General features: G+C 37.5%; 1 protein-coding gene across 4 annotated transcripts in view; it reads left to right on the top strand.

The window, feature by feature from the left end:
- nphp4 (nephronophthisis 4) overlaps positions 1-12,562 on the top strand; it is a 198,624-nt gene that overhangs the window by 63,186 nt on the left and 122,876 nt on the right. For all 4 annotated transcript variants that reach the window (XM_084916277.1, XM_084916276.1, XM_084916275.1 and 1 more), the window contains 2 exons: positions 4,220-4,404; positions 8,649-8,781. In XM_084916277.1, coding sequence (XP_084772403.1) covers positions 4,220-4,404; positions 8,649-8,781 — 318 coding nt within the window. The remainder of the gene's footprint in view (positions 1-4,219; positions 4,405-8,648; positions 8,782-12,562) is intronic.

Below are 12,562 nucleotides of genomic sequence, written 5' to 3' on the forward strand. Positions count from 1 at the left end.
GCACCTGTCTGGTTCATCAATCTAAAAGCAAGCTCTGGGGAGGGGGAATATCAAATATGACACTAAAGTAGGAGACAACAAGCTTATATATGTGTGTGAAAAAGAGAAAGAAACACCCACATGGCACCGGTGTGCTCATCACTCAGAAAAGTCCCTCTTCTGTGACTCTGGAAATGGAGTATAATTTAACTTGGGGGCCATTTCATTGTTCCCTTTAAGCTTCTTAGCTTTAAAATATTCATATTTCAGACGAGGGAGGAAGAAATCTGTGACGGCAGCAGACGGAGGCAAGAGGGAGAAGAAAGAGGATAGCGAGCAAGATAGGTAGAGAGAGAGAGAGAGAGAGAGAGAGAGAGAAACTGATGGTGTGAGGAAAAAGAACAATGAAATGAAAGAGAAACTTGGAGGAGGGGTGTGAGGAGATGGATAGGGAGAGCAGAAAGCAGCACTTTAACTGATGTTCTCTTATAAACAACTTTCTCTCTGTCTGTCTTTTATTTTCTCTCTGAAACACTTCATGGTAGACCTGTCCAACAAAAACAAAACCATTTCGCTGTCATCTTCCCCGCCACTGGTTTCCGTGAAGAAAAGAGGCGAGAGCAGACAGACTGTGTAGGAAAAGACAATCATAATTATAATCTGGATGTCACAGAAAGCAATTATTTACAGATATCCTGTCACACTTGTGCTGATAACTGCCAGGAAAGCCAAATGCATGATTTTGTTAGATAGGGTAATGTAAAGACAATTCGGTGTTTATAGTAGAAAATTGTAATAGTAAGCAGTACTGAGACAGAAGGATACTTCTGTTCCCAAGACGATATAACCACACAGTAACTTTAGCAATACTATATACAATAAATACAGTAGTAGTCAAAATGTGAATGGTTGAAATTTTGACTATGACTGTGCAGTTTAGCTATATGGGAGAAAGACCCTTGCGCAATACCAATGCCAAGTGGCTGGTGGATTTCAGCCTACAGCAGCTTCCCAGAACAAGAATCAGTCAACATCACGATGCACACATCCAACCATTGGTCTCAGACACGAAGAGCTGGATAAAATCAAAATCTGGCCCAATCCACTCAAACTTTCTGAACAAGGTAACAAAATACTTCCATTGATCAATCTGTAACATACTTCTTTGCAACCCAGATGTTCCTTGCAAGCAACATAGCATCTGTGCTGAGTAGACACACAAATCTACAAACAAGCATGGGTCAAAACAGCATTTTAAACAACATCAAAAGGTCAAAGAACAAGATACAGATTGGCTGGACTGACTACAACAAAGCTTCTCGTCCCAGATCCATAGATGCAAGAGTCTAACATAGATAGGATCCACATTTCAGGTTGTCAAGAGATGTCGGAGCCGCTCACCTAATATCAGGGTTTAGGATGCACATGCATGTGGCTGAAATACCATACAGGAACATATGTGCCAAAAATGGCTTAAAAGTCCCCAAGACTCAAAAGTGGTTGAAAATGGCTGAGCTAACTTCTTGTGGGACTTCAGGTTCGAAAGTAATAAGCAGGTGCAGTGCTGGCTTAGCAACCATACACAGCTTGACAATAAGAATAAGAGAGAAATTATGATAGATGTAGCAGTTCCAGGTGACAGCAACATAAGAGTGAGACCAGGCAATACTAGGAGGTGAAGGATGAACTGGAACAGATGTGAATGGTGAATTCTAAACCAACAGGTTTAAACCCAGAGCTCTCTTGTCGTGAGGTGATAGTTCTAGCCATTGTTGCACTGTGCTTTCCAAAAAACAAACAAAGAGAAACACTTCAGGACAAGGTAACTGGTGTTTATTTAATCAGGACTTCTTTGTTAGAAATGAGGCAAATGTAGTTTACTGTGTTTTTTTTCTTTCACTTGCACCACTGTATACAGGCATTTAGTCTTCCATAATTTTGTTTGGTAATTATTAATTGTTTTGCTTGTCACTGTGCATGCATGGTGCACGAGATTGACTTCCATGTGATGTTGACTCCTCTGTGTGAGTACATCTTAGTCTTGGCACTCAAAAACAGCAAACAGTAATTGATTAGAGCCTTAGCCTAAGTGATCCAGCTGGAGGACAGTTATGCAAGAGCTGAGTCGGTTGAAAACAGACTATACATGCAGTGTTGCCTTAGTGAGCTACCAAATCTTTAAATAATACAAAAGAAATCTTATTAAAACATACTGTAGACGCTAGGTCCACAAGCTGATTATTCATCATGAAAACTCGGCACATTAATTCATTTTTACCTGCATCTTATGTGCTTTTTAGTTGCCCATATATGTGTAACAGCAAGGCTTTCTCTCGTCACAAAATAGAGCACCTGTAATAAGCGGATAGTTTTTTGTTTGTTTCTTTTGTTAGAGGATAGTGAGAAATAAAGGAGTCACTTGAGGTTATCAAAAGAGCTTTAATCTTCCATCACCAAAAGAAAAATATGGTATAGAGCTGTGCACATATTGGATAATGTAAGTGAGCGAATGAGCAACGATAACAAGAGGGGCGTAGATAGTAAACATGAAGACAGAGACAGAGATGGAGTCAGCAGGCGCAGAGATGTAACACGAAGAGAAGAACAGCAGCGAGCGGTGATGTATGTGGGCCGTACAGTTATCCAAGCAGGCTGGGCTGTTACTCCTGCTCCTGTTTCTGCTGTTGCTGTTTTAAAAGAAAAAACCCAAAGCTGAATTGATATGCTAATTTGATTGAGAAGGTGTGGGTGGATATGGAGAAGGCTTTAAGCAGCGAGGGGGACAGAAAGAGAAAATGACAACGAAAAGAGAGGGGAAAAAAGGGAGAGTGGGAGTAGCAGATGTGATGGAGAGAGAGCGAAAAGATTGAACTGGAAAGAAAAAATGGGAAAGAGTGGGAGGAGAGGCAGGTTCAGCGTCGCGTTGCACTTCGGGGTAACAGAGTTTACAGTCAGTCACTGAACAGCTGTCAGTCAGCTGCGCATTAACTGCAGCTGATACAGGGTGGCAAAGCCATTTCTGCCAGCACTTGTTTGTTAAACAAAAGGAAACTACATAACTGAAAAAATAAGAATAGTACACACTATTATTTGAATGATGTCTTTCACATATTTTTGTTAATGATAAAATACTTAATTAAAATACTAATAGAGCTAGCAAATTATTGGTTAATAGGTAAGTAAACAAGGCTGCTGATGCAAACTTTCATGTTATAAATCAGAAAAGGATTTTGGTGTTTGGACCCAGTGGTCCCTGTGAGTCCTCTTCTGTTGTTTTAGGATCCCTGGAAGTCTATTTTAAATCTGTTGTTACTGACCTTGGTTTTAAGTTGGACAGTGATTTTAAATTGGACAACCAAATCAGAGCAGTGGTGAAGTCCAGTTTTTATCATTTAAGGCGACTGGCAAGAGTAAAATCTTTTCTTTCGAGGCAGCACCTTGAAACAGTGATCCATGCTTTTATTTCTCCCCGCCTGGACTACTGTAACTCACTTTATGTGGGGGTCAGTCAGTCATTGCTCTCACGTCTGCAGCTGGTTCAAAATGCAGCTGCACGACTCCTAACAGGAACTCGAAAAAGAGAGCATATAACCCCCGTGCTAGCCTCTCTGCACTGGCTGCCTGTGTCTTTTAGAGTTAATTTTAAAATTCTTATGTTTGTTTTTAAATGCCTTCACAGTCTTGCTCCGCCTTACCTCTCTGAGCTTCTTCATCCCCACATACCCTGTCGGTCTCTCAGGTCAGCTGACCAGCTGCTCCTGGAGGTACCGAGATCCAGGAGGAAGCTCAGAGGGGACAGGGCCTTCTCTATTGTGGCTCCAAAATTATGGAATAATTTGCCCATGCACGTTAGAGAGGCCCCTTCACTGTCCAGTTTTAAATCACGTCTTAAAACCCACTTTTATTCCTTGGCTTTTAACCTCAGTGAGACTTAGTTTTCTCTTTTAATTGAAGTAGTTATTTAATTAATGATTTCACTCTTCTTTTATTTGTTTTTTATTTATATCTCATGTAATTTTATTTTACAGTTCCAATGTACAGCACTTTGTGTCAGCTGTGATTGTTTTAAAGTGCTTTATAAATAAAGTTGATGATGATGATGATGAAATCAATTTCAACTAGGAAACAAAGTCCCTAACACTGTTACATAGACATAAAATATAATGTAAAAAATAAAATACTAATATTTATCGATTATAAGTGTAATATATGTTTACTTTTTTTCTTCACCGATTCTTAGATACAACCAGGATCAGATGGTGCAATAAGGACAGTTGTCATTCAGGAAAGGAGGCTTCATGTTGGAGTCCACAATGGCTGGTGCTTCCTTGAGAAGCCACAAGTGGTAGTACTGGAGGCCTTTCCCTCAGGAGTCAGAGGACGAGCAGGCAGCCCTTCCAAACAGAGCGCTCTGAGTAAGGACAGGTGAGCAGGAGGAACTCTTTATGTCTACAATAAAGCTTTAATTCTACACCATAAAAGAGCAGAGATGAGCAAAAACCTTTCCAGGAGTGATAATGTTTATGGTATTTCCTCAGCCTCTCCAGATGCCTTTCCTTTTGCTGATGGGCAAGTGATTCGAAGTTTATCTTGCCATGTCAGCACAAGCTGTATTTTTGAAAAAGCTTGGCTGGTATGAATATTATTTGTCTGTATTACTGGTTCAGAGATGCCTAGAAAAAGTTCAATATGCAGACTTTCTTCCTTCCTGGTGTTTCATAAGATATGCAGTATATATAATGTATTTGGTGTGTGTTAATGTTATTATACAATACAATACATGCATTATATAATGCATGCATTATATAAATAAAATTACGCTGAATTGAATTGAATGCACTGATAAGCACGGCAACGTCACAAGGCCTCGATGCCCAATGGAAGATGACAGTGGTGGCTGATTGCAGGATCTTCTGTAGCAAAGAAAAAACCTTTCAGAACAGCCAGCCAAGAGAAGAATCAACACACATTAAGAGGTCGGTGTGCAAATGAGGACAGATTTATTAGCCCCTCTATTAAAATTTCATTTTTTAAAAAGTGTTTCCAAAGTGCTGTTAAACAGAGCAAGGAATTTTTAACCCAGCCTTTCTAAACAACCTTGTTTGAATTTGGATGCTTAGATTCTTTTACTTTGCACACAGAAATAAAATAGATGGTCTTCCAGATCTTGGTCTTAAACTAATCCCACAGATTTTCTGTGGTATTCAAGTCAGGCTTTGTGCAGGCCAGTCAGTAACATTCACTTTGATTTTCTGGAGGTAGTTCTTCACCAGGAGCAATGCATGTTCTGAGTTGTGCAGGAAGAAAAAGTGACTGCCAAACCCAGTTTTGCTGCTGACTGCATGTGGTATCTTCCATCTTGATGAGATCTGAAATTCCAGACTGAAGCATCCCCACAGCATAATACCCCCACCACTGTGTTTCAATATGGGGGTGGCGTTCTTTGGGTTGTACGCCTCTCACGCATTTCTCGAAACATAAGCAGCACCTCTGTGGCCAAAGTGCTCTAGTTTAGTCTCGTCTCACCAAAGGGTGTACCTGCAGTATACATAATCGCTCTGAGGTTGCCGTGCTAAAGTCTGGCTTGAAGGTGTCTCTTCTGCAGAAGTTTTTCTTGGTCTACAACCTCACAGTCCATTCCTGTGCAGGGTTCTAGTGATCGTCTTCTTTGAGAGGACAATCTCGACTTGGGAAAGTCATTCACGTGTCTCTGCAGTTGTTCTGGGGTCTGTAAAAACATCTCTGACTAGTTTTCTTTCCAGAGTCTTTGAAATCTTTCCCTTTCTATCTCTGCCAGGCTTGTTCTGAGCTGTGTGGCTCTCTTTGAATTTCTTGATGTTAGTTCTCACTCCAGTTCTTGACACTTTGTGAACATCAACAATTCTTTTTCTTAAGTCTAAAGTGATTTCTTTAGTTTTTGAAATGATGCTTGTGACGGCTCAAACCCTCACTGAAGTTTTTATACTGTGTTTAAATTGGAATATAACCCTCAGTTTTAACTTGATTTTACAAGTAAGTTCTGAGCATTGCGAAGTTAGTGGTATGACTCAATAAAAAAGGTCACTTTTTCAGGGAGCTAAGAATATTTACCCTGGTAGTTTTTGTAGTGAAAATCCCTATCTGTGTTAAAAAGCATTTGAGAGGTTTTTGACAAAAAATTTAAATTTCAAGGGGGGAATTATCCTTATCTGTATATAATCCAAGAGTTAAATACAGTAAACAGAAGAAAAGAAGGGAAAATAAAGACTGTCCTATCCAGAGCTGTATTTTCTGCTAAGATTCACTCAAATGCATCAGTGTTCACTGCAAGACACTTCGTTTTACAGATGGACAACTCAAAACATACTCCGAATGGCTGTAATTCCACAGTTGTTAATCCATTACTTTGTGAAATCTTTGCTGAAAGTCAGCACTTCAGCTGCATTTTGATCTTGGTTTTCCAAATGTATTGCAGTGCCAAACTGAGCCAAAAATGATGAAAATTATATCCTTTCCAAAAATATCTGTACCGAACTGTAATGTCACACTCCTGCTTGCCTGCTTGCTGGATAAACAAGAACTTTTAACACTGTGAAAAAAAGAAGCGCACATTAAATCAACACAATAGTCATAATGTGGAATGGTCATGTCTCGATGTACATTATGTTTAAAACTTTCTGTGTGGCTTTGTAAAATATTTGCTGACCTTGCCCATAACAAATTCTCTTTTTCATAAGGGCTCCCATTTGCTAACCCAAGCTTAGACCCATAATTTACACACCGTACCAAAGCATACAAGATTCATACCTCATAAAACAGTCATGAAGTACATTCAAATGTACTACATTCGGTGTTAAAGTGGTTAAGCCAGTGTAAGGTCACGAGCACCTGGCTTAAATCATGAAAATAAAACAGGAGAGAGAGAACTCCCAAGTGAATTTCACCACTACAATACAGATAAATTGCAATCAAAATCATATTATCCAGACAGATGGATTTATTTATGTATGTACAATAGGAGTGTCAAACATAACACCCAGAGACAAGAACTGGCCTGGTAAAGAATCCAATTCAGCTCACTGGACAATTCTGTAGATTTCTGTAAATTAACAAAAACTTTATATTTTGAACTACCAGAACTTTTTCTCCAGTTTTAGTTTTACTGGCCTGTATGTGGCCCACGATGTAAAATGAATCCTTGATCTACAATGTCCAGTCCTTAGAACCGCTATTCACAATTGGTGAAATTGAATAAAAACAATTTAAAAATTTAATAATAAAGATATTTTGTGTTTTTTTTAACTAATGAATGTAATTAATTAATTAATTAAAAAATATGAATAATTTTTGAGGTAGTTTACAATAGGTACACCAACTGTAACAAGACCCCACAGCAACTTGTTAGCTAAGTACTGTAATTTCATTTGAGTGTAACAAAGATATTTTCTGTGGAGTGAGGAATAGTTTGAGATTTGACTGTTCTGGCAGCTGTGGCAAAAATACTAACAACTGAATCTCAGTCATACAACAAAATAAAAATAATGAAACTGAGTATGGTGACGTATTACTTATTTTGATTTTGTAAAGTTTATGTCGTATGTGGAGTTTTATTTTTATGCTCTAGCTTTGTCCCTTCTGTAAAGGGAGTGAAGAAATATGTTTGTGTCAACAATACTTTCTGGAAATAACACATTCTGTCGGTGGACAGTGATGGCAGAAGCTACTGCTTACACTTTCACAACGGTTTTCCACACCTCTCTGTCAGCGTGTGCACTTTCATTGAAGATGAGCTTGTCGGGATGATTAGGAGAAATATTTTTCTACGGTTTCATGAAATAATGATAAACAGGACTTTTGAGCTAAGGATCAAATAAGTCTGTCAAATGTGAGAAGGAACTTAAAGCAAATATGCCAAAATATGCTGTAAAGCTCAGCCAATAACACGCATACACACACACATAAAAGAAGTGAAAGATGTTCCCCTTCTCACTGGGCATTTCAATAAAAAATGTGTTTGCTACTTCACATTCAAGAGTAGCTGATGTTGATGATGATGTGGATGATTATATGAGTGGGTTATTAGTATGAAAAGTAATAACATACTAACCAGCGATCTGTCCTTAATTATGGTTTAAATATGAATAATAATAATCAGTATCCAAAAATTAAAATCTTTTGCACTTTCCTGAATAAAGTTCTTGTAAATGCAGTGATTTAAGACTACAGCACCAATGTAGGGAATAATTACTTTGTTTGAATTGTTTTGGTGCTGCCAGGAAAAGCTGGCAGTCTGTCTTGGTTATGTTATGCCTGATAGTTTCAGACAGCAGAGAGTGAGGGAAAAAAAGGACTCTAGAGAGTCCATGAAGCGAAAAAGGAAAAGGCTCTCGGCCCCACCTCGTGACACGCTAGCGCTCCACAGTATGCTCCCACCTATGGTGTATGCAAACTGTGAATGACGAATACCAAGAGTGCTGTTCCATTTCTCACACAAGAGGCCGGTGCTTGCCAAGGAACATTTAGCAAATCCTCACAGACATTGATTTTGAATCATTTTAATAGAAAATGCGGCTTTATTAACAGAAATAATGGGACCTGTGCATTTCAGTGACATTTAGTCACTGCTTCGCTAACAGCTTTGCGTCGTTTGCACTTTACTGCATATGTGTGTCTCTTTGTTTCTTCTTCAGCTCAACATCTTCCCTGCCTCAGATCCTGGGCCTTCGCAGCAGCCTAGAGCTTAGACTGACCAATCATCAGGCTCTGGCAATCATCTTTCAGCTAGAGTATGTCTTCTCTACTCCAATAGGCCGAGAGACTATGGTAAGAGAAATGCAAAAGCACATGGATTTTGTTAATCAACATTCTAGCCAAAAATTAACTCAGGAGCAAACAGAAACACTCAAACAAGTCCTCATAACATTGTCTCATCTCCACTCTGTCTTTGTTGTTTCACCATCGCTTTTGTGTTCTTTGAGTGTCACACCTTTTCCCCATCGTCTCCCAGAGGAAATCACTGAAAGCAATGTGGCCTGTGTGAAAGAAGTATGGATGGTCAGATTATAGTGTGAGCTGATGTAAGTTTCCAAAGACATGCAGGCTTGTAGGTTGTATCATAACAATTTGACCAGATCCAACTATACATCAAATTTTGGTGTTTCATGAGAACAACCTCCCATCTTTTTTCAAATTTTATTACAGCTTCTATTTAAGTTTCATAAATCAATTTAATAAAAAAGATAACAACATGCTGAACATGTTTCTTTAAACATGCATTAATGTGTAGTTTTCTGTTTTATTTTTCAGCTTAGACAAGTGTGCACTCTTTTCTTGCTAAAGTGCACACAAAGCTGAGGTTGAAACGTAGAGCTGCCAGATCTTGAAAAGAATCCCATTGCTCTTGGCTGGTTTGGTGGTATAAGTCATTTTATTAACTAACTAAATTAACTAAAATAAGTTATCAATTGCATCACTGAAATTCAGTCCACCTAAGGAAAATTTTGGGGAGTTGTTCAAAGGCTCTTTGAGAAATCCAGCAAGTTCCAGATTATTGTATTTTTTACCATTACAGTGTGGTGTACTTTTTATTAGGATTCTGTACTTTTATAAATACTTTGTTTCTTTTCATTAATATGTTTTTATAGTCACTATGGTGTGCCAAATTGAGACAAATAAATTAATAAATAAATAAATATTGGTCGAGCTACTCTCTCTGTTAAGTCAATTAATGTCTCAGAAAATCTAAACACCTCACATCCGTGGTAGCCCAAAATATCCAGCAGCATAAATACCTCATCAGAAGTGTGCCTGGATATTTTTCCTTCCAGTCAATTCTCCAAAATAATGACACTGTGCATAAAAACAGAATTCAGTGATTTGCAAATATAAGTTTAGAATAACATTCCTCAATGCAAAACTGTTAAACAGAAAAGTGTAGTTAAAAATGGGAATTTCATTGTCTTATTGTTTTATGTTTTGCTTTAAACTTCTGCACAATCTGCTTTTTCAACTTTTTAACTCAACAAAAATTATTATGTTTTCTTTTACATAAATATGTCAATCAAAGGTTTTTGAAGGGGCTCATTAAATGTTGTTGCCTAAAATAACGTCACATTAACAAAGCAAAGTCTTGACTAGTGTTGTAGCTACATTTTAGGTAGTTCTACAAAAAATGAAGCTCAAAATGCAGGTCTGCTTAGAGAATTCCTTTTAATTCTCTCTGTTTCAAATATATTATCTTACATATTACTTATCACAACTAAAGCCTGGCCAATTAATTATCAACCAATTAACTATCTGCCTGAAATTTTACCAGATGATCAAAGTTAGTTAGTAAACGTTATATGCATTAGGAAGCCCAATCCAAATATACACTGACGCATCTTAATATATAAACTTTGCGTGTTGATGTTTTTGTTTGTTAATTTTGACTGCTTAAAAATAAAAGTAATAACAGCAATTTCATTAATGTTGTCAGTTAATTGAATATAATATCTAAAGTCCTGTCAGTGTTACATCTGTTTATATTGGCAGCAGGCACCTCTTGCAAAGCTACAGAGTCGACATGTCCCCAAGGGAAGTAAATTCCAAATTCAAACCACTTAACAACCTCAAATGGCTTAAAAAAATCACAAAAGGACTGTGGTAATTATGTGCGTGGGAGAGCCTTCAACACTTAATGCATGCCAAGGCTGGGCTCTTACTGTGTTACTGCGCGTTGTCCCTTACACAAGCATGGGTCACCAGATCACCAATTAAAAACAGCAGGAAAAACAACCAGATTGACAGATTCTCCCTTTTCTTTCTTTCTTTCTTTCTTTCTTTTTTTTTTACCGTGGACAAGAGTGATAATTTCCTGTTGAGACATAATGGTTTTTGGATTGTGGAAAGGCAACTGTTTATATGGAATACTTTTCTAGCACATGAAAGCATTGTTATAACACTAGTATCTCATAGGTGACTTTTAGAATTTAAAAAAAGAGATTGTGACAAAATGATACAGAGAGCCGTCCTAGTGACTCTGAGCAGTTTAACAGCATGAAATTCTAACGATTACCATTCTCTTTAAACAAACTGTTGGACTAATTGAAACTTTGACATAGTGATGGTGCTAGATATAAGCCAGTGGATGAGCAGAGCCATTCTTGTTTATACTTAGAAGGGTGCTTATGTCTGTATTAAACTTTATTATAGCCTATCAACAGTGTGGAATATCTCACTTAAATTCACAACTGGCTGTTAGCAGTTGATTAAATGTCACCAAAGTGCAACTGACCTATAGCTAGAGTGGCTAAAAGTTACACAATTGCATGTGTATTTAGGTGAGAAAGTAGAAATAGGGGGTGAATAGAAAGAATTTTCAGCACGCTCTACCCATTGTTGCATCTCTTTTTAAGTTTAGTCTTTGTGTAGAGCAGATATGGCCACAGCTGTAGGCTTGTTGACTTTAAAAAGTCAAGACTTTTCATTTTGTTTCATAAAAAAAACAGTCAAAAGTGAAATGATATCATATTTACATAATTGCACCCTTTACTTATTACTAGATTAAACACGTCTGGCAGGATTGAGTTTCACAGCTCATGACGTTACATGTGTTGCACACCTTTCTTTTCTTAGGTTTCTTCCTTTCATCATAACAGATTTGAAAGGAAGCATTGGTGCAAATTGTGATATAGCCTTAAAATGATATCATGATACTTCAATTAAATGTATAGTAGTGATATTTATGATTATATAGAAAAACAAACACTGAAAAATGTTTTATTGATACTTGCAGGTGGCTTTAAGTAAATGAGGTAAATTTCTTTTTCCATCCTTATTTTGAAATGAGCTACTGTCATTTGATGACACACTACCTAATTTGAGGTGTGAATCTATTGAAACAAGGTGGCAGCAGCTGTATTATGCATGTAACATGCTTTGACACTTGAGTTTAACAATAACTAAAGTTAAAGTCACCTAGAGTAACCTTTCCACCATATAACCGCCTCTCATATGGAGTGCAGCTAGCAATGCTCAGTTGAGTCATTTGTTTACATTTGGTTTGCACATCACCAGCTGCTAGCATCCCGGTTGTACTTGGATCAGTTTGACACAACAGGTAATGTTTACTCTGTGTACAAATTTGTGAAGCACGGTTGAGTCACAGATGTGAACATGAAGGTGGTCATAATTGGACTCTGGTAGGAAGCAATGAAGGCAAATAAACGTGAAATTAAAATCATTTTTTGTTTTTTGGAGTTGGAGTAACTGAACTTTTTCCCACTGTCAGGGTTACATTAATGTTATAAATTTACTGAAGTGGTTCATGGTCCCTGTAATATGATGTGTGTGTTTTTGATGACCCCATTCCTAATGTGCCACAATTTTCTTTGAGCACACTTGTGCTCATTAAATTATGCACTGTATAAATTTGTAAATATGTGTCATGAGGTTTGCCATTAAATCTACCAGCCTTTGTTCAAAACATCAGATTTACACAATATTTCTTACTCTGATAGACATATTGCCATTAAACATTTCAAACTTTCAAGCTCCTAGTGGAATTTTGTGTCTATATTAAAAAAAAACTTCATCCAAGTTTAGAAATTCTAATAAACTTGAT

Source organism: Perissodus microlepis, chromosome 20 (genome assembly GCF_051167445.1).
Source record: "Perissodus microlepis isolate ML-2025 ecotype Zambia chromosome 20, ASM5116744v1, whole genome shotgun sequence".
Taxonomy (NCBI): domain Eukaryota; kingdom Metazoa; phylum Chordata; class Actinopteri; order Cichliformes; family Cichlidae; genus Perissodus; species Perissodus microlepis.